At 40.7% G+C, this 23022-nt stretch overlaps 1 protein-coding gene across 9 annotated transcripts in view; it reads left to right on the top strand.

Annotated features, from left to right (window-relative positions):
- Positions 1 to 23022, top strand: part of DPF3 (double PHD fingers 3) — a 168341-nt gene that overhangs the window by 79198 nt on the left and 66121 nt on the right. For all 9 annotated transcript variants that reach the window (XR_003527468.1, XR_003527467.1, XR_003527466.1 and 6 more), the window contains 2 exons: positions 18735 to 18862; positions 22870 to 22965. Coding sequence is in view for 6 of the 9 variants with exons in the window: in XM_027641929.1 (XP_027497730.1) it covers positions 18735 to 18862; positions 22870 to 22965 (224 nt within the window). In the remaining 3 variants the exon portion in view is untranslated. The remainder of the gene's footprint in view (positions 1 to 18734; positions 18863 to 22869; positions 22966 to 23022) is intronic.

Here is a 23022-nt window from a genome sequence, read left to right as displayed (position 1 = left end):
CTTTGGTTTTGGGCTGAGAGCCAACAGTGAGGTTTCATAGCGGGCAGCCTTCCCACCCACTTGAAGGGTGTCGAGTAGAGTTTGTGTGTGCTACTGCTGTGCTGAGAATGAGCTGGTGTCCTGCACTAGTGTCTATCTTTTTACTTGTGTCTGGGCAGTCTAGTGGTCAGCTGAGCTACTGAAATGTATTTTATTATTGGCTGTTGAAGGGTAAAAGTAAACAAAAGTATTTTTCATTTGCTATTATGAACCATGGTAGAATTGTTTGAGGCAAGTACTGATAAAAGATTTTTAGATGCAGTTGAACAATGCCTGATCTGTTTTTAATCTGGCATATGGGGTGGACCTAGGTGAGTGTGCTTGTGGATGAATGAACGGAATCCTTACAGATAAGCTATTATCTCTTTAAACCATCTCAATTTACCTTGTAGAGACTGTGACTGATTGTACAAGGTACTCTGTGTCTCCTGGGAACTGAAGAGTGCCCCCAACTCTTGTGAAGGTGCTCAGCACGTCTGTGGAGGTCTGTGCTCTTTAAGATGGGGCACTTCACCCAGAGAAAGTTAAGAGAACATTAAAAAGCAAAGAACAGAATTTGCAGTAGTATCACTTATATGATAGCATCTAGAGACTCAAGCAGCATGTTAGATCATCATCCCAAGGATTGTTGTGAAGTTTTCTTATGCTCTCTGCTATAGTCATATAGCAGATCTTACCATCCAGATATACAAAATATAGTGAAGGAAGTACTTTGATTCCGAAATGGAGAAATGAGCAATAAAGATAATAAACTACTTCTATGACAGTTATACTGGAGGTTTGTGGTACAGCTGGAAATTGAACTCAAGAATATAGAAAGACCTCAGTTCTCCTGTGTCTCATATTATTTTTCTTTCCCATGTTGCTCAATATCATTCAAAGATATTAGAGCCTAAAACTAATTCAAAACACTTAATTTCATGAGAATTTACTTTTATAATTTTTTCTCAGGCCAATTAATATTGAGTAGTTTCGATTTCAGCACTTTCTACACAATCACACATTAGTTCTTGTACTGTACTACAAGACAGCAGTGTTGTTTTGCTATGAACACTGTAAGGAGAGGCACATCTTTTCTTAACAAAAAGTTTTCCTGCTCTTTGATATATATTGAAACTTCTTTGTAATTAAAGGTTGCAGTCATGGTATATTATCAAATCTGCCTGTGGCTCCTCTGAGGTCCACTAAGGATCATAACTTAGGATCATAACTGGTAGAACAGTTCTGGTGCCAAATAAACGTATGTCTGTAACATGCAGATGAATGGGATACAATATTGCTGAAGGAGGCTTTATGAATCTATCAGTTGTTCAGACTTCTGACAGCTTTCTGCAGATGTGAATTTCCCACAGATCCTTTTTGTGTAGAGCTTATTTTATTTTTTTTAATTGTTCATGGCTTTTATTAACATTTGCAATCATGAACCCTGTGTTTGGGGTGGAGCTGACCTGACAGGAACAGGATTCTTTGATGACTTGGTCTGGATTTCTGACGTAAGATGGAATTTAACAGCCTGTTTGCAACTTCTAGGAGTTTTGCTCTCGGCCCTCCAAAACCTTGAAATTAAAATGTCGTTTAAAATCTGCCTTTTATTCAAGTACTTTACATTCTGGAGTACTTTGTGTTAAAAAACCCCAAACCCTCCCTCGTCTATTTATAATACGTTCTTCAGTATCACTGATCTTATGACCCCCCCTCCACCGCGCTTATCACGGCCCCGGTGGGACGCGCCCGGTGTGTGGCCGTGCTGGGGCTGGAAGCGGCTCTGCCGGAGCCGCGGCTCCCGCTCGGCTGCAGTGGCGCGGCGGGGCCAGCAGAGGGCGCGGCGGGCAGGGGAGCCCCTGCGCGGGAGGGCGCGGGGCTGCGGGGGCGAGCGGCCGAGATGCGCCATGGGACGGCTTCCCAGATCTTCTTCCGCGGCAGGAGCAGCCTGTTCCCGAGTTATTGTTTGTTAGGAACAGGGTTTGGTTTGGGTGGGTGCTGCCAGAGAGCCAGCCCAGCCGTGTGTTTGGGTCAAGCATCAGGCAAACATTGGGTCAAAGGTCAAGTAACTCGGCATTGCAGAGTGCAGCTGATGACAACCTCCCCACCTGAAGAAGCTGCGTGATCTATGTCAAAGAATTTTACTGAGTGTTTCCACGTGGATCCTGTCGTTTCTGGTTGAGCCTAGAGTAGATCTCATTCTCACCCATCCTCATCCATCTTTATATTTGCCACCTCATGCAGAACAAAACAAAAAAACCCTTAACTTTTTGTGACAGGGAGAGTGAATGGTTTTCAGTTCCCCTTCAATGTGTTACTGAGCACATCTGCACGCTGGCCATGCAGAGTCCTGAGACTGGTCTATCATGTAGCTAGGTATGTCACATTTCCATAGCACTTGGGAATAAAATTAAGCTTTACAGTGTGAATCCAAATCAGGGAGCAGGGATGCCAGAAGGTGTTGGGTTTTTTTCTTTGCTGTTTTCTTATACCAAAATAAATACTAATTTCTGCTGGGCCTTTTCTTTTGGGCTTTCAGCCTAAATTTAAGTAGGTGTTTATTCATCAGCTAAGCCTGCAGCTTACAGATGAATCCATCAGTACTACTGAATCGAAACAGTAGGCTGCAATTCTCCCCTAATCTTGTCTTCACAGCAGGCCATGCCACCACAGGCAAGAGCTGCACTTATACATCCAGCTATGACTTGGCTTAGAAAAAGTGACTTTCTGTCACCAAGAGAAAATGCATCAGTATGGGACTTCCTTGTGAATTAGCTTCTTTCTATTACACATACATTTAACGAAAATCTATTCCATCTCATCCACCACCTTAAATTCTTCCTACAACAGGGACCTTTGCTGGTCCAAATCTCTGGCCAGGTAAGGTTTGCTTTGCTTTTCTTGCATGGCACTAAAAATACCAGAGAACCTGTTCCTTTCTGCGTGTATTCACTGACACAGAATCGTGACAAAGTCCTGCAGTGAAATATCTTTGTCCTGTTGCCAGTCTGCGGTAGAGGTGCCCATGTCTGCATTTCAAGTCGTACCACACTATCACATACTTGCATCACCTGTGCCCCACAAAGGACTACGCAGTACCTGGAATGTCTTTTTCTCTCAGTTTCTCAGCATCTAAAATGGAGGTGCTAAAGCACTGATCTTATTTGTCTATCTCAGAGAGGTGCCTAACAGATATTTAATACATACTTTCAGAGAGTTTGGGAAGGGTAGGTGAGACCTTTAAAGTAAAATAAAAAGGAATGAATGAATAAATCATGTCATTTGCCAAGCCTTTTAAGTGCCAGCATTAAATGTTTTGGCCATCAGCATGAAGCCTTGCAAAACTGGTATGAAAGTGTGCCAACTCTGCTGCACAACCTGGGCTTATGTGTACTGAGATGGTGATGAAAAACAAGTAATTTGTTACACACTCATATATACAAATAAAGAGACTCACCACAGGTGAATTGTTGAGCCAGCTTTTGCAATGCTGGCTGGGCTATGTAATTGCTAGAAAGATATCTCAAGTTTTGCACAGTGTAACTCTTCTTGCTTTGTTTTGGCCACTGGTGAGCTGGACTTCCATATGTCTTGGCTGCTGGTGCTGTGGTAACTTCTCCTTTGAATCATATACCACTGTTGCTGGGTGTTGTTACACATGATAAGCTGCAAATTCTTAGACTAATTCAGCTCAGTGACTGTGAGTAAATGTGTGTTTTCCCCCCAATGGAATTTCATGATTTTGCAGTTATGGAAATAAAAGATTTCTGGAAAAGCAAATAATGTTCTATAAATAGTCCAGTCAAAAAACCAAAAAAATTATTTCTGCTGCTTAACTCTACAGTCATGTTGGTGGAATTTACAGGATTAACTTTGTGTAAATAGTTTCTCTTTTATTTGTGGCATCTGGAACAGGCCACTACATGTATTTTATATTCACAGTTTTACCAGGAGAACTGTGTTGTTTAGCTAAAATGGCTTGTATGAATCACCTGGGATTACTCCTGGTTCTTGTGTGGCTGAGCCAGTTTGCATAATTAGGAGAGAGATGCATGGAGAAGCTACTGGGCTTTGGAACCTCTCTGGGTTTTGATCAAAAGCCCACTGAAGCCAAACCCCTCTGGCTCTAGTCATCAGGCTAAGGCAGCAGTAGCAATTGAACAAGATAAGGCAATTTTGGAAACAATTAAATCTATCTTTCTGATTTTTCTGGGTCTCATCATTGAGAATAGCAACGTAGGCTGCATGTGTAGTGTCCCACAGACACAAGGCTGTTGTGATTTCAGAAACAATGCAGCCACTTAAAGGTAATTTTTCTACTGGTGTATCATCTCAGCTGTATTTAGTAAATTTGTGAAAATAGAGTTATGATGACTTTGGAGCCAGGCTGGTCTGAAAAACGTTTCGGTCACTACAGTAGGCCATTAAATAGAAGGAATGCTGTTGATCTCCTTGGGGCCTCTACAGTGTGACTGCAGGTCATCTCCTGGGGCTCGATCTGCAAGACATGAGGAAAGCTCAGAGGGTTCAGGCAGCTGAGATGGCATTGGCTTGAAATACCTGGGCTGCTTGAGAGAGAGCTTACTTGTGGTACCACCACCCTTTCTGTGTGATCCAGCCCATTATTTTGCTCTTTTGCTTTTCTTGGCTACTGTGTGTTTGACCTACATCTGGCTGCTAGGATGCATCTTTGGGAAGAGGTCTTTAAGCATGTGCCTCTTAAGATGACAAGGCCTGACTATGAATGCTGTGTCTCTAGGAGACACGTTATTCTACTGGAGAGGTAAAATACTGTGGGATTTATCCCCTTACTATGAAGTTAACATTGATGTTTGTGAGTAACCATCAGGATTACTTATTTATGAAATAAACATTTAACCGAAAATGAAGGGAGTACAGGTAAGCTGTACTTAGGGTAGGAGAAAGGGCTATGAGAACAGCTGGGGAAGCACCAGGGGATGGTGCCTGAGGAAATCCTGGAACCCAGCGGATCTGTTTCCCCAAGGCACAACTCGTCAGCTCCCCAGCACAGGGGAGGAGCGGACAGGAGGCCATGTGCCCTGTAGGAGTCTTGCAGCTAAAACTGAACTTGAACAGCTTTGCTGGCAAACCTACTGCCACTTTTTTAGGTATAGCTAGTAACAGTGCCTGAAAAAGGATAACCTGCATCGTCAAAAGGGTTTTTGTGAAGCGCAAGTACAGTTTACATGCAAGTACTGGACACAAGATTCTAGGAAATGGGTATTTTTAATCTAATTCGCTGCATCTATTTTCTGTGTTCATGTGAGTAATTCTGGGAGTTCCCTGGTAATCACATGAAAAAGGGTTTATAGGATCAAGTCCCCAGGGCTTAGTCTCGTAAGATGCCAAGCTGTCTAACCCCAGCAAAGGAAGGCACCTGCACTTGGGCTTTAAGAACATGAGTGATCATTTAGTAATTAATGTGACTTGTCACATGCTTAAAATTAAATCCACATATAAAGTACCGGGCTGGACCAGACTTGCAGGGTTTGGTACTCGGCATCCTGTAAAATAGAGCCCAATACAGTCACTGGTCTACTAGGTCAATGGTGTAGTAGAATCTAAGCGCTGCTTTATAAAAGAAAGTATTAAAAAAATAAGCAAAGAAATATAATTACATTAAAATATTATTTTAAAAAACATTTACTATATTTTATTTTTCTCTTGGCACATAGCTAATTAAATCGTTTTGCAGTATGAAATATTATAATATTTATAGGAGTTATTTTTCTGGTGCATAATATAACAGAATGAGCAATAAATGGCAATATAACATTCAGTTTGAAATCCTACGTGCCAAGCTTTATAGAATTGCTGAGAGTAGAATGGGGACTATGATGGCTTCCCCTCCCACATCCCTGTACCTCCCACCACCTTCCCTGGTAGAAGTCTTCAGTCTGTTATTCCCATTCTTTGGAGTAAACATTTTAAAGCCTCATAATCATCTTGTACCTGAAAGATATTAACTGTGTTTTTGCTAGATTATGATTCATTTCAATATTCCCTGCATTTTGCATTTGATTGACTAATAGTTTATTACAGGTAGTTTATGCTTCAGGATTATGACACCATTAATGTTTGCCATGGCATCCATTCCCAATAATGAACTCTTTGGGGGAAGGAGAGTTAATGCAATGTATATTGGAATAGAAACTGCTTTTCCGTGCAATGTCTTCTAGACCAGAGGTCTCACGTAGGGTGCACTTGGAGCATGGTTCCCCTTAAACAAGCCAGGTAATTTAGTGGTAGGACCTTAGCTGTTGTAGATAGGCAGTCCTATTAAAGACTACAGCGAGCAGCAATTTCCACCAGCTAAAGCTATGGTTCTTGATGTAGGAGAAAGGATGAAAACTTTACTCCTCTTGATGGAAATTATGCCCTTCTGAATGCATGAATTGCTCATGACTCAGCAAGTATGGGGTTGATATATCAGGAAAACATATGGTCATGATTAATATCCTGTGCATGTCCTATAGATCCATAGTGAAAATGTTTTTTTTTTTTCTGGACTAAAATAAAGAGCATTGCATGATGGGAATAAAAGACAAGTTTTCGAAGCTGGCTCAGATAGAGTGCTAAAACTACATTTAAACACTTGAAGCAAGTAATTTCTTTGTGGTTTTGAGGGATGGTGAATGCTTTTATCTTCTCATGATTTCCTGGGTGCAATGTCTGTGAATGACACAGTTACAGATATGTGCTACTCTGACAAAGTGAGGTTCATGGTTACAGGAATTTCTGGAGTGATGCTAATTTGTAAGTGATGCTATGGATACATCTGCCATGTAATGCTCATTGCTTAAGTGAGGTAGCAGCGCAGCAGGAGAACTGGTAACACAGAGGCTGTATCTGTGAGCCCTGCTATAGACCAGGACAGTATCAGCAACAAAGACACTATTAACTAGAAAGGACTCAGGATTAAGTGCTTTGTGCCTCTGAAGCTGCTATACCAGGGCTGGCATTATAAATATACTTACAGTATATTCTTCCAGGGAGCTTTCTGTTAATATCTGAGTGGGCAAAATAAAAAAAAAATTAACCTCTCTCTCCTAAAGAGGATGCCCCAAGTATATCTGAACTCTCAGCAAGTGCTACAGATGGAACAAGAGTGCATCCAACTTTTTTGTTTTGCCTTTCAATCCTGAATCTTAATTAGTTCCCTACTGCTTTAGTACATGCATAACATTTTAATAGTCATAAGGACTCACTCCAATCCATATTGCCATTTCCTCAATTCCCTCCTTCACACCAGTAGCAATTCTCTTCCCCCCATCGCCCCTCACATTTAGGAATAGTGTAAAGAAAACTAAATAGCCAAGCGTGTAGCGGTAGATTGATGAGGTTGTCACACCATTCTCTTCACCGTTTTCTTCCAACCTGCACTGTGCTCTAATAGATGGATGATTGCTGGGGGAGAGAGAGAGTTAGCAAATCCCACAGCCAGATGTTCAGGGATGGACAGAGCGACCTTCTCAAGGAACCCAGAGGACTGTAGCTGTGTCCTTCTGAGGGAGAAGGACAGTCAGGTGCCTCTGGCTGCCTGTGTTTATCTCTCTTTTCAAAAGAAGCACAAATGGGCTCAGCATGGCTGCAAGGATGGATGTTTTTCAGTGCATCGCGGGAAATGACCAGTCATCCGTCTCTTCACTGTGTAGTCTGCCTGCAGCCATCAATCTTGTAGCCCAGCATGGCAGCTCCTTTTGGCTCAGTTTGGCTCAATGTTAGATGAACAAAGGGAAAAGAAAGCTGAGGAGGAGGAAAGGCGAGAAGAGCAACTATTCTCTATTTCACTTTGTTTTCCCCTTGCATTGCTCTCTCTTCCTCTTCCCCATTATCATCTATTGTCACTGTGTTTTGTAAGGTGTGAAAATGTATATTATCAGGACCTAGGAGTATACAGTGTTTCTCTGTTAGCAGAGAGGAGAAAGGAGAGAGATTGAAAAGACATAATTCAAGGCCCAGAGCTTCCATTTTTCAGACTTTTCTGTGGCAGTTTTCTCAAGAAGCGTGCCCTAGTTTGCTGCAGCAGATGAGAAAGAATATAGTAGTGTTCCTCCATCTTGCTGTTTTTCTCCCTTGTTCTTCCTGATTCCTTCCTCACTGCCACATTAGCATTTTCAGCTGTGTACTTCATCTCTCCATTCCTATTCTAATCAAAAGGCAATCAGCAGAGCCATATGATGGGACTTCCTGGATAAAGGTATGTACTGATGCCCAGAGCCATGATGGCAGCTGCTGTCAGCAATTGCAAGCTTGCTTAAGTCAAGCCTGCTTGATGCAACAGCGCTGAGCTGCGCAGGCTTTGCACAGGCTACCTGACCTCATCCAGCACCTATGGTTCCTACTGTGAAACCAGAGGTCATGACAATATCTTCATTGGTATGCAGCCCATCAGAATAAAACACATTCAGATATGTCTGCTTGTACACTTAGTACTGAATTAGCCAGTTTCAGCACTGAACTCATATGGGACAGTTTTTGCCTGAAGTACTCAGATTTTACGTACTTTGAGTGAGGCTGAAAGGAAAAGAGGTGTGTGAATACACTGCCTGCTGAACTCCTGTAGCTAGGGTCAGCTTTTTTTCTACAGTGAGCTGTACTGTTCTTGCTTATTCTGTTTTCCCCTAGAATTCTTACCTCTGGATATCATAGCAGATCATGTTTGGCTTAATTTGTAGAAGGCTTATTGAGGATAGCATTGTTCCCCGTAGCACTGTGTTGTTTGATTGATCTATTTTAAAAAAATGAGTGATTGCATTTACTTTTTATTTTTTCTGGTTGATCACAATGATCTAAGCATCAGGTGTGAAAGAGCCAGGCTCCCCTGTAGAAGAGTGGTAGGAGGTTTCTGTCTCCCGCTTTTTACTGTAGGCAAAAACCTGAGATTTCCCAGCCACACAGGGACCAACTAAGCTCTGAGACAGAGAAAGGGAGCTCTGTAAAAGCAAATACTGGACATAGAGAGCTCCCTGAGAAATCTTTACCTGCTTTCAACCCAAATGTGCCATCTGGAGTGAACAGACTTACGCCAAGATGGGGGAGATTTATACCATCATGGGTTTAAAGAGCTGCTTTGCGGTAGCTGCTGAGGTGTTGTTTTGTGGTTTTTTTTTTTTTTTTTTTCCTTTTTGCCATAAACCTAAAGAATAAACCCTCAAGGAAAACATTTGTTTGGTGAAAACCAGTTTCTCCTCCCCCTCATCTTACATGAGCAGGCTTTACAAGTGGGCACAAGATCTTTCTGAGTGGGGATATTTGGGGAATTCTTTTGTGTTTTCTTTACAAAATGGATAGCATTCTTTTATAACCTATGCATTTAATTGTGCTTCTTTTGAATGAATGGTAATATTTTCTGCCACTACACATTTTGCCTCCCTGCAAAATCTGAAAAAGACAAATCTTGTTCAGGTTGTCATGAGACAGCCTACCCCAGATGGCACATCTGTGTCTCGGGATGCCCTCTGGCTGGCCTGTTGGCAGGCATTCCCCTGGCTTTGAAGGTCACCTTGTTTACACCTTGCCTTTTCCCCCCTCCCTATTCAGAGTCTTGCTGAGCCTGCAGGCTCGGCTTCACCATCTGCATTTTCTCTGGTGCCATTAATCTTCCTGTTTACCATTCTGTTATTAATTCTAGAGTTCACCTTTATGTCTAAACCCTTTATAGGCCTCTTGGAATTGCTTGCCTTTTTGTGGCAAGAGATCTGAGCATCTCAGAGATAATTTGCTTTGTTCTTTCCAATTTCTGAAAGGATACCTACTGGCATCTCATGCCATTTTTCTATTACAAGCCTTTCTTCTTATAATAACATTTTTCATTTCTATAGCTTCATCAGTCAGATGCGTCTTAACATATGAGTAAATATTATCTTCATTTTTTGGAATTTGTGAATTGACCACTCAAATCTGGTATCTCTGGAAATAGTCTTACTTTTTCAGTGTTTTTCTTGTCTGGAAAGAAAATTTGTTTAAATATGTCTTTGTGAGACCCTGTAGGAGCACCTTGCATTTTTGGTGCACTTTATTTGAATGCCTGAATGATTATGAATATTAAACAAGCTTTACCAAACCCCAGAGGATAGGTGAAGACTATCTCCATTTGACAGATTATGGAAAAGCAAGGGTATCTCTGTTAGAATTTGGCCCAGGATCACTTGGTGGGACAGCATGACGCCAAGGGCAGCATCTGGGATGGTTGCTCCCTATCCTAAAAACATTGCTACTTTGCTGTGGCCTTTCTGTTCTTCATTGGTTTATGCAGGTTCAGTATTCACCGAGTCAGGGATGCTGAAATAGCTCTGCTTGGCATGGCTGACCCTCAGACACCACGCTGTGTGAGTGTGGCTGTCCCGCTTCCCAGGCCTGCCCGGCATACGGACCACTGACTTCCCACATGCAGGATCAGGACCAGGACACCTGTAATCTGGCTGAGCGGTGCTAAGAAGCCCTGCTGCACCTTTGCTGGTGCCTTCAGAGGTGACTGGGTGTCTCTGCCTGCTCCCCAGGACTTTCAGTGTTAGAAAGGCCTTGTTAATGGGCTGCCACACCATATGGAGCCAGCCAGAGCTGAGCACATAAACCCCCTCAGAGCACCAGAAAGCACAGAGCAGGTTCCCAAGAATCACTGCAGGACTCAGATTGGCTTTGGCAGGTTTATCAGCTCTGGCTTAGTGCCGGCTCTGCTAGGCCTGGACTGAATTAATTGGGATGCTTGTGCGCTGCAACTGAGAGATAACTGCATTACAGAGATTTATCTGTTACTAGAGGTATCCCCTCCACTGTCCTCGATAAGCAAGAGAAGCTATGCAGAATCTCACAGAATTTGCAGCGAAGTTGGCATGGCTGGCTTTACACATGATTTATGTATGAGTTTGCATTTGGTACAAGTGTTTTTATTCAGTTCTGTCACATATAGTACAGTTGTTTTCAGTGGTGGTCTACTCCTGTTACCCTTTGCAGAATGTGCAGCGTGGGGTGACTGTCCCAGCTGTGTGGTGTGGGGGAACTGGTGTTTGCTGATAGCTGTCTGGTAATAATCAGATTCTAGTTCTTTGGACGGATCAAAAAGCCCATCATCTATCTGTGTGAATTATTCTATATGACCACTTGCAGATAGGTAGCCCAAGTTATTATCTTACTCCAAACAGACCAGAAGCCCTGTTAGGGTGATGCAAAGCCCAAAGGAATAGGCTTTTTACTTAGGAATTTTCTACAAATTGTATCAGTTACCCTGCTTCTGTCCCTCAATGTTGCCTACAGTGTTGCCTGATGCTGCAGAAGTCCTGGTGCATTGTAAGCCCATCTAGAACACAAATGCAAGAGTGACCAGAACACAAACGAGTGCTATAAAAATGCTATTGAGTGGAGATGTTCCTGAATGGAGATGATTTGAGCCCTGAGGGTAGTTACTTGATCCAGCATTTAGTCTGATATTGTAATTTGACAGTCTTTGAGAAGCAAGTACAGCGTATTATATGTGACAATGATTTATATCTGTGCTGAGAAACAAATCTGTAGAGAACTTCCAAGAGACAACTGACAGGAGGGCGGTTTCTTGTTTGGTTGGTTGTTTTTTATTGAGAGATTTTACAGAGGCATTCTAGTCTGTCAAAGAGATGCAGCTGCTTGTAAAGTCCATATTTGATAGTGGGTTAAACTAAACAATGCTTACTTAACCTTATGTTCTCTGCAGTTTTCTGCAGCCTTATTTCTAACTCCTGTTGTCTTGTAACCTCCTGGGAAATTTTTTAACTAGGGGCTGATAGAAGCTTTCCCTTGGATCCCTGTGTTAAAGTTGTCCTCTGATTTTTCTGCAGTTATGCCCAGGCTAAAGAGTGAAAGTGTACAATCCCATCATATCAGAGCTTCCTCTGTCTTCACTGTCTCCCCTTGCCTTCTGCTCTCCTCCAACCTCATCATGAGACTAGTGGCTTTGTAGGAGGAGGTACTAGGGAGATATTGAGATTTTCCAATCTCCTAATGCTCCCTAGAGCAAACCTCAGCAGTGCTCAAAATTTGCAACAACTGTTTACTAAGATTAATTTCAGAACTTTACAGGAACCCATGGTTCCAGCCTGAGGAGGACTTCTTGCTTAATGGCAGAGTCCTCCAAACTATTCTTTCCACACAAAATGGTTTGTTTCTGAGGAAACAAATACTCTATTTTTTTCAAGTAGTCTTCCTTCTATAATGTCTTTGTACTCACCATGGCCCAGTTTACCTTGAAAGAGCAATAATATACATGAGGTTTAGAGTGGGATTTGTGGGAGAGGCAAAGAATTTCTGGAGTAGCCTTACAACCTCCAGTATAGCCATGGCTATATTGCAACTTGGATTAAAAATACAGTGAATTTATGTTTACTACTCGCTAGGGACATTTGTTTGGCTTTTATGGACTCATTGTGAGAGTCTGTGTTATCAGTAATCTGTCTCAGGGGAGGCCTAGGGCTGGGCTAACAGAAGGTTCTGTATGGGTAGAACTGGCAGTGACAAGTTTGCTACAGATGAGTGCTGACTTGCAGTAGTGTTGGGAGAAAAGGGTGGGATAGCAGGGACCGTGGAAGGTCAGGATTAAAGCATAACATAGAAGCCCCTGGGACAGCAGGATATAGTGCAGTGAAAGAAGGGTTTTGAAGATCCGGATCTGCAGAAGGAATGAAGGTCCCTCCTGTGCTGTGCTGGCAGAGGCATGCTTACAAAACGAAGCTTGCAGAGCCCTGCCTTTAGTATACCTGGTTCTGGTCACTGCTGTGAATGTATCAATTCTAAAGATGCTAACAAGTCACTGTACTGGCCACGAACACAACAAGCAAGAGAGCAAACAAGTTAAGGAGAGTGTGGTCGTGCATACGCAGAAAAGCTACAAAATCCAGCTATTCATGTATGGCATTGTCTCCCCATTCTTTCTTAAGGGATTCCATCCCCCATGCCCCCACCCTTTGCACTCTAACGCTATATTTGTGCCTTGGAGATGTGGAGATGAGCGTATGATGGATGGATGGATGCTGCTTGTCTGGGTTTTTCACCACCATTTCCCCTGGGGCATTCTGTCTGCTGGCAGAGAGCACCATCCCAAAAGATGGTATCTTTTGCAAACTCGACAGCTAACAGACAGCTTCTCTCTCTGCATATTTCCCCAAAGAAGAGCAGTCTTAATCTGGTTTTTATATGGCATACTTCATTATAATCTTTTTGACTTCCTATGTTCCCAATACGCCATAATAAATAAAACGCTGGGGGTGGGAACAGCAGAGATGCTGAGGCTTCACACTCTTGTGACACTGATAGATTCTCATTTTAAACTGTCATGGGATTTAATTGCTTGCTGAGCCACTGCACTGCACTTTCAGACACATCCTGCCACATCCTCTTAATGAGCTTAGTGCCTGCATTCACTCAGCAGTAGTTCTGCTTGCTGTGAATTAGGTGGCTTTTTTAGACCACCTATGTCATTTTAAAGAGGTAGTGGTTATTAAGGTAATATCCTTGGATTTATCCATCTTAAACATCATTTCATGAACTCTTAATATATAGTTTCCTCTGGCACTTTTTATGTTCCAAAAAAATGGCGCCAAGAAACAAAAATGCAAGAATCTATGTGCAAAGTCTGTGTTTGTCTAAGAGGGGTTTTGGAAGCCGGATTGCTTTGGTTTGCATAGTAGCTGTCTCTGGCGTGATAGATCACGCTGGAACTCACCCAATAAGTATCTCTGTTCCCAATTAGAACTGGAAGTGGAGCTGCTTACGAGTGCACAGAGATGATGGTTTGGGTGGCAGCTGCTACTGTGGAGATGGAAATGATCCATTATAAAACAAATACATTGCACTGTATAGAAAAAGGGATTATTGTTTTTAATTTATGTTTCAAAGAGACACTGAAAAGTTGCTTAGCTCCCAATGCATTGTAAACCAAATGTAGCTTATTTAAGGACAAGAATTTGCAGCTATTTTGCTATTTTGGTGAATCAAAACTTGAAAAAGCCCACCATTTTGTAGGATTTGTGAAAATGTGCTTCTTTTGGAGGCAGCAGTTCAATAGCAAGCAGATACAGGAACGACGCTGGCATGGGTGCTCGTTCAGATTCTACCATCACAATCTAAGGACCTTGATAAATAGAGAGGTTGCTGCACTGAGCTGGTAAGCAGAAATAACCATGTTAATTTAATCACTATGAAAGGGACTCTGCCAAGTTAAAAACCATAAATTTTAATTATATGCACACACACATATTTGAATTATAATGTATGCACAATATTTAGCTGTGACACTAGTAATACCATGGTTTACTAAAACGGGAAGGATTCTTAAATAACATATTATTTTTTCATTGGTGATTTTTGTTGATTTGACACTTCTGTTTTGTATAGTTCTCACTAGTTCCTGCATCTCCTACATTAACCATGTGCTACTGCATTTGCAATACTAATCAAAAGGAAATTTATCTACCAGCCTTCTTAAAAATTTTATATAAAAGAGTAAGCTTTTATTTATAGTGCCTTTACTAGTAGTTATTACTTGTAATAAAGATTATGTTCTCTGATATTGCAACGTTTGAAGAAGAGCTTGTGATACAAACTAGAAGTTACAATAGAAAGAATTTAGGACAATTAGTGGGTAGCAAATGTTATTACCTATATTTTAAAAGGATTTGGATGTGATTCAAAGACCCATAAATTCTACATGACCATCTGAGAAATTGATTGAAACAATAATTGGGTATAATCAGGAAAGCACCTGGGAAATGATGATATAGGAGGTTCTAACCAACGACTTTTTTTTTCCTACCAAGGAAAAACATGTCTCACTACTTTCTTAAAATTCTATATATGATAATGAAATAACTAATAGGTAGGGGGGTTTGATGATTTTCTTAGACTTTCTGAAGACCTTTGGTATGTAATAGGCCTACAAAGAGAAACAAAGCACTATCTTGGGTCAAAACTTTCAGAATAAAAGATAATGAAAGAAAGAAATTTCATTATAGATAAAGGCTAACATCTGGTGCATTGACGTTTAGTGCTTGGTCCAGTGTTGTGTAATGTATTAATGAACAAGCTGGAGAGTTGCAATACCTTGTAAACTACAAAGATTTGCACATACTACAAAGTTATTTAGAGTGATTGTGGCTGGGGAGGTCTGTACTGGCCTCCTCGGGGAGATGTGAATGTGCTTGGTGAGTGAGCAGAGGGATGGGCATTTTAATACAATACCTGCGTGTTTGAATGTATTCTTTATGGGAGTTCTTGTTTCCATTACAAGGTTCCTAATTCTTCTGCTTAGTATGCAGCTTGGACATTGAAAGACACAGCCTGAGGAGTAATCTAAAGAATATTATAATTAATTTGTTTAAATGGGATATGTGGTTTCTTCTGAAAATGTTGGGTGCAGTCTTGGTCTGTCTTGGGAAGACTAGTGTGTAATAAGAGGAAGTTCAGAGAGGTTTGTCAGGACCATATGGAAAGCTTCCCACAGCAGAGTCATAGAAAAATTGTGACTGTTTATCCTCGAAAGGAGAGGAATAAAAAGAAATATCAAAAAACCTAGAAGAGTATCCCTCTGGCCTTGTTTGAAGCTTCTGGCACTGGCTGTTACTTTCATAATCAGGACAGTGAGTGGAACAGACCCCACTTTACTTCCAAACAGCAGTTCTCATGATCTGGGGGAAGCCTTGATCTTTCACATGAAAACTACATTTCAGGTGTTGAGTTGGCTTCTCAGTTTTATTTAGGGTACAGGCATAAGAGAAAAAGATACTTTTCTTACTTTTTTGGGAAAATCCTGGAGAGTTAAATACAGAAGAGAAAATAAGAGATTTTGTGAAATGAATTTAATGATCCCTTGTAGTGTTTAACTATTTCTGTAGATTAACTGAACTATATTTTAAATTTTTTAAGACTTTCATCTCTGGGGATTCAAAAACTGGTTTGGAAACAGAACTCCCTGTCTTCATTACTGTATCCTTTACAGACTAGCCATCTTCCAGGAAAGACTTAATTCATTACAAAGATTGAATTCATTACTAAGGGGTTGTCTTTGGACCTCTGAAAGTTTTTATAGTATAAACTTTACATTCAGATGAGATAGCCTCTGCCATTTCCCACTTTTCTAGAGTTATTTAGGAGCAAAATGGATTCATAGATGCTACCAGTGCAGAAGAAAATGAAGGAGTTGAATGGCAGTCAGCTTAGTGGGCAAATGGGAGGCAGCTACACTGAGTTTATTTTTGCCGTATTCCTTACTCACTAACTTAACTTCTTGGTGACTCAATCTCCCCATCAGTAAACCAAATAAAAATATTACCTTACAACGCCTTGTCAGTGGGATGTTAAATTTAGTAATTAGAAAAAGCTCTGAGAGTTTTGGATGAAAAGTCCTCTTGGAGTGTTGCTGTTGGGAAGTAGCAGCAGCACACAGAACAAACATGCCTATTAAAGACAGCTGCCCGTTTTTGACCTTAAAACCTACCTTTCCCTCTTATCAAACTTAATGTTCAATATCTCTGGAACAAACAGGGAGTAACGTTACCTTTTTATACGTTCTACTTATCCCTCAGCCCTTCCTTGCTCATTTCCTTTTCTAATGAATTCATTTGCTGTATGTATTGGTATCCAGAGACAGATATAGTTTGTCACAGTGAAGACATGTTTGTTTCCAATGCCCTTGAGCTTCCTTGAAGCTTCTTCACTTGCTGAATGTATGATGACCCCTTGGGTTTTGCAGTCCCACAAGGAAATACCGAGCAAATGCCCCTTTGCACCCCAGAACAGGACTTTGAAACCAAGCCAAACCCACAGCCAGAGATGATTATGGAGATTCCTTAGTGACTTCAGATTCAAGTGTTGGGATTTGCACATAAATCAAGTCAAAAATGCCTTCTTTCTATTGAAATGTCTGGATCCAGAGGGGGGTACTAGTAGTTCAACAGGGAAATTCAATCTGTATGATTCTCTTTTGACTTCTCTGTCTTTTTTATAGCTCAAGTAAGGGAGAAGTTGGGGAAGAGGCCATAATGGGGTGGGTGTGTAGAGCTTAATGCTGAAAACAGAGGCCTAAATGAATAGAGCTCCTTGTGATGAGAAGGAGAATCAATTCACAGTTGATCCCATCCCATTGTGTGGGTTGTCCTGGGAGTTTCCTTTAAAATCCCAGTGATTTGGGTTTTCTGCATACTTTGTAGTCAGCCTTTCCCTCCATGAATAGAAGAGCTTTTCCTGGAATTTTTGCTGGATTTTCTGTGGTTATTGGCTGAGCAGTGCTCTCTCACTTCAGAAGACTGGAGCAAGCATGTTGTGGAAGCACTGATCAGGGACCCTGAATCATTTGCTGGCTAAGAGTTTTTCGTATATAGAACAAACATATTCCTGGGATGCAATTACCCCCAAGAAACAGATTATATTTTACTGTCTCAGGTGGAAGTGTTCGTTCATTATTTGGATTGTGGGAGTGATTTGGGACTTTAAAATCACATGAATTTCTGCCCTGCAGAATTTACAACTCATGGCGATAGAAAGACAGGGAGCTTCAGGCATATTGGGGAACAAAACACAGTCCTAAAGGATGAGAAGTGGACAGACCTGTGAAATAAGGACACCAGATGCTGATTTGTGAGCATCAGTCCTGTACATTATTATTTGTAAATATATTGGCCTAGAGGAAGGAACTCATTGTAGAAGAGAGGGAGTAATTGAGAAGTCCATACCTGGCATTGCTAGCTAAAGAGATGTGCAGGATGTCTCCCTGCCGTAGGGTTGTTCTGAATGAATCCCTGCATGAGTGGAGTAGAGGCCAGGATCTACAAGGAAAACTGAGTTATTCACTAGGTGTATTTTAACTCTTTGCTAAAATTAACGTGCTGTATTTGCCTGTCTGCTGTGTCATAATCTACTAGCAGCATTTGAAAGGGAAATAAGGCTCTGTTACTTTGCTTGTACAGCAAGTTGTATCAAACTTTCTCGTAAACCTGGAGTTTTTGGAGCCCAGTGCCTTCAGCCTGGTCCTGAGCCAGCCTTTAGCTCTTCCTGCAGTGATTGGGTGGTGTCCTATTTTATGGGCAACTTTGCTGACTGCATTTCTTCACTGGTGTAGGCCCATTTTAAGCCAACTGGAGATTTTATCTAGTCAATATTACATGAAGATTCAAGACATATCCCTTTGTTTTTCTACATAAGTTCTCAGCATTGGCCACACATACAAGCTTTCTGCTTTCCCACATGTGGAACATGCCCTGGTATGGAAGAATGAGGGTTGAAGCTATGCTGTATAAATTGTGCCAGATGCTAACTTGCATTAAACTCTTTTCTTCTTCATGAGATCAGATTCTTTATATTATTTTATTTCAGTATCTTAGAAAGATACTGAAATAGTTTATTTTTTTTTTTTATTCTTTCTTTGAAGCATAGGGAGTTTACACAAAGGAGAAGGATTCCCCCACCCCCCATTTATTTCCTCCTGATACAGTATGTCCAACCTTTTTTTTTCCTGTAAGCAAGCATAGCAATTGAAAAGATATCAGGTTTTCAGTAAGATAGAAGTGAATACTATATGGAGATCCTTAGTGGTTAAACAAACTTGAAGAACTCTCCTTCAAGACAGAAAAAAGCTTGAAAGTCTGTTAGTTGTCTGCTTGACATCTCTGTCCTTCTGCCTGTTAGCTCTTTGGGGGAGACACATACAGTGAGTGTGTTTTGTTTTTCAGAAGTTGATCTGCCTTTGAAAAAAGATGGGTTCACCTCAGAAAGTACAACTCTGGAAGCCTTGCTGCGTGGAGAGGGAATAGAGAAAAAAACAGACACTAAAGAGGAAGACACTATACAAGAAATCCAGGTAAAGGAGAGCGCCCTGCTCTGACATCAGGGCTCGATTTTACTTTTTGTCTCTAAGTCTAGCAGTCTTTTGTCCTGTGGCAGAACAGTGCATATGTTGATAGTTGTGTTATTCTACTGCCAAATCTTTGTGCTACTCTGTGATGCTCAAAATGAACTCAGGATCTCATATACTTCTCCTGTCACAAGAATCTCTGTTGCTTGACTCTGTCTGCACGGCATTTTTGTTGGAATTTGTTTTGGAGCACTATGAGATAATTACATAATAAACTGACAAGCAGAAATGGGTCCCAAATATAAACTGAATTTTAGTGCCTCACATTTGAAGTGAATTTGAACATGGATTTGAATTTGGATTCACAGCTGCTGACTGTAAACAAAAACATGTCATTGCCTTCCCTGTTTTGTGGGTTTTTTGTTGGTTTTTTTGGAGTCAGTTTTTTGGGGAGTTTTTGTTTGTTTGTTTGTTTTTGTTTTGTTTTTTTGTTTGTTTTTTCAATACTAAGTAGTCTTCTGGAGGTATACAAGAAAAATAAATAATTAAAAATCTCTTAACCTTAATTATCTTAGTTATTAGTGATGCAGGTATGAGAAATATTGCCTCTTCACACACATTATGGTTTGAAAGTTATTTGTCAACATTCCATTCCATCCTTCAACAATTAGAAGTAGAAATACAATTGTAGGTCTGTCATAGAAGGAATTCAGCTAATATAAAGGGTTCTTATATAAGTCCACATCACTTTTAAAGATATCTTAAATCACTAGGAAAATGATTTAAGGGTCTCTCCCGCAGCAGCATGTCTTTGGTGATGCTAAACTACCATTGTGCTATGAGTCTTTTATAGGGATTTTTGTGAGAGTTATTAGCAATGTGCCAACCTTGGTAATTTTGGCTGAAGTACAACGTGTTGCATCTACACCTAAAACTACTGAAAATTTGTGGGGGCAGTCCCGTGCCAAATGAAACAAGAGCATGGGCAACAAATCTGTATTACTTGGAGCTCAGTCCTACTGCTTGATTTGCTAGAAATTTTACACATGTAGGGGCAGCAAAATTAGCTCTCCCCTTCCCAGTTACACCAGTAAAGGAGATCCACCAAAGAGGAAGCACCCCATGCTCATGGAGTGGGGAAAAGCTTGGCATGAGGCCTTCTCTGTGTTTGCTTCTTCAGTAGTGTATCTGCATCTATCAAGCTGAGAGCTCTAACCAAAGATCTGTTTATACCTGCTTCCTAGGCCACAAAAAGTCATGGTGCAGCATCCTTATGAGATTGTACAAGCCCCTTTGAATGTTGCTGTGTGATCTGAGCTTCCAAATTATCCCCAGCAGCAGTCCAAGGAAAGAGACTTCAGAGATGGTGGAACTGACATAAATCCAGGCATTGCAGAGCAGGGAGGGGGTACAAAAAAAATAAAATTAAAAAAAAAAATCAGCTAAACTAACAGCTGTGACCTGTCCACCTGGGTTCTAGTTTCATCAGAACAGATGCAAAAAGCATGTCTTGCTGCTTTTTTTAATGCAAACACAACTTATCTGGATTCAGTTCTATAGAACAACGATTGCCAAAGCCTTTACTAGTAGCCAGCTTTCAGTGTGTATTTTGGCACCTGGCAACTAGACTGTACCAGATCAAAATCACAATCAGTGCTTTTATCGGTATGACAAATAAGAGAACACAAATCTCTCTTTTGTTCCTTTGCATATTTGTCTGTGCTGCAACTTTAAAGGGCCCAGCCTCAGTGGTGGTGAGAGTGAGCAGGTGGGATAGACATAATTGTAATTCCCACATCAAACCCAGCCACTCTCACATTCGTAGTATCTGTCAGGAGAAGACAACTTGGTGCTTAGCTGCACTAAAGTACACAGTTTTAGACAGAATTGGAAAAGTTACTTTGCTAAAAAGGATAAGTGTTCCTCCCCCCCCGCCCCCCCCCTTCCCACTAAATAGGTGCAGTCATTGGGACCTCCTGTACAGTTGGTATTTAATGAGGTTGAGGATTTTGCCCTACAGTAAATTGGTATTGAATGTGTGTCTCCATTGTTTGCTGGAGAAGGGTTAGAATAGCCTTTTCACCATGCATCAGAAAAGTTATGCCTCTTCAATCAAGTATTAGAGTCATGGCAGTCTGGCAGTCTCACCACATTCACACTTCATTACTTATCATCTCTTTCCTAAATTGGTCCTTCGATTTTAAAGGAAGAAAGTGGTTTGTAATATTTTTCTTAACTCTTGTGTAGTATTATTGCTGTAAACTAGCTTCTTTCCCTCCCACATATGATGTGGTTGCCCCTGGTTTTTTTTTCTGAGATACTTTAAGGTAGGAAGCAATGTAAAAATACAAACTCATATCAGTAAGTTTGCTTATTTTCTTACATACATATTTGCCTATTTTCTTACATACATTCTTAAATTTCTTACAGTCTCCTCATGTACAACGTTTTTCAAGTGCTTCAGTTTCCTAAGAGGAAGTCGATTAATGTATGCAATTATATGAATTTTGAAGGAACATTTTATGTGTTCAGAACTGGAACCTGCTTAACTTTTACACCCCCTAGTATTATGTACTGTAGTATTATGTGAAATTGTACGGTTTGACCTCATTAATAGCCTCCTGAGATTTAAAAATAAAAGAAGCAAAAATCAGATGAAGACTTGATCCTTTACCATGTTCTAAAAGTTGTTAGTACTTTAAAAAAAATGCACTGACCAATATTAGTATTAGAAATTCAGCTGATCAGATAAGAACAAACTTTTATAGTTGGTCTTCCGAATACAGAATTTTTGAAAAGTGAAATTTCTGTTGTATTCTTTCCCACAAATTCAGAATTTGGTGCTTGAGGTATGTAGAAAGGAGAGAAAGAAACTGTGATGTACTCCTTTTCTCCTTCTTCTGGCTCTCAAATATCTCTGAAGTAGAAATTAGAGAGAAGGGACAAATACAGTAAGACTGAAAAACCTGCCCATCAGTTTAATGTCACTGATTTGAATCTGCGTCATGGCTGCAGGTTGCAAGTTAAATGAATGTTGGCATGGCAAAGGTAAGTTAGTGATTCCAGATTAGCACCTTGGAAAATGGCACAACACCATGAATGGCAGGAGTGGCTGCTGCCCGTTTCTGTATTCCTAGCAGACATGCCGAGGGTTGAGGGGATTTCAATGGGACCTCTTCCAACATTAGTGTTGTGATGATTTGTCTTGCCTTTGTCTGTGCAATGTCTGACTTGTGCATGTTTTCATGCAGGATGGCCAGCCTGTGTTTGGTTCTATAGAGATTACATTTCAAAATATCAAATTAAAAGGATTGAAATACCATGGCCCAGGAATCTCACAGTTATATTAGCTGATGAAGTGTTGTTCCTGTTAAATAATTAGTAGAACAAAATATTGCTATTGGTCTTGTTAACTTCAGTGAGACCTGTAATTTCCCAGCATTCTCATGCAGCAACCCTCCTCCTTCTAGATTAGAATTGTACCTGTAGTGCAAGCCTTGAAAGACATTGCTTTCTAGATCCATTCTGGAATATATGGAGAAATTTTCTCTATTTTTTCTAAAGAAAGAAGATTGTGGGATACTGAGGAGAAAAACGCAGAATTTTTGTATTCTTAAAGTGCATTCTCAAAGTTAAGGAAAACAAGACAATTTAAGGTGCAAGAAATGAAAATAAAAAGCCCATGCAAATAGGTTCCCAGGCAGGGCCTGCAGTTACACATACTAATACTTGTCTTGGGATATTGGTGCTCAGTGATGCCACTCTTTTTTCCTAGGAACCTTTTTTTCATAGTTGACTGATATCAGTAGTATTTTTAGTAAGAACTCCCTGGAGATCTGAGGGTGGAAAAGAAAAGCGAATTTTGCTTTAGTGGAGAGAAGTAGTGGTACTGGGATCTGATTTGGCATTATATCAACTGTAATAACCCACAGTCTCTGGGATGAAGAGCAGAAGTTGGTTGTATGTGTCCTCCTCTCCTCTTCTAACCATTCCTGTTTATTGTTCAACCACAGAGGGTTTTAGAAAATGATGAAAATGCAGATGAAGTGAATGAGGAAGAAGATTTGGAAGAAGATATTCCAAAACGAAAGAACAGGCCTAGAGGACGGGTAGGTGGAGAGTTTATTGGAATGGAAAGGAAGGAAGCAAACCTCTGCTTTCTAGTG

The sequence above is a fragment of the Corapipo altera genome, unplaced genomic scaffold (assembly GCF_003945725.1).
Source record: "Corapipo altera isolate COAL_440 unplaced genomic scaffold, ASM394572v1 23b, whole genome shotgun sequence".
NCBI lineage: Eukaryota > Metazoa > Chordata > Aves > Passeriformes > Pipridae > Corapipo > Corapipo altera.
The sequence above is the reverse complement of the archived record's forward strand: the minus strand, read 5'-3'. Positions and strand labels throughout refer to the sequence as shown.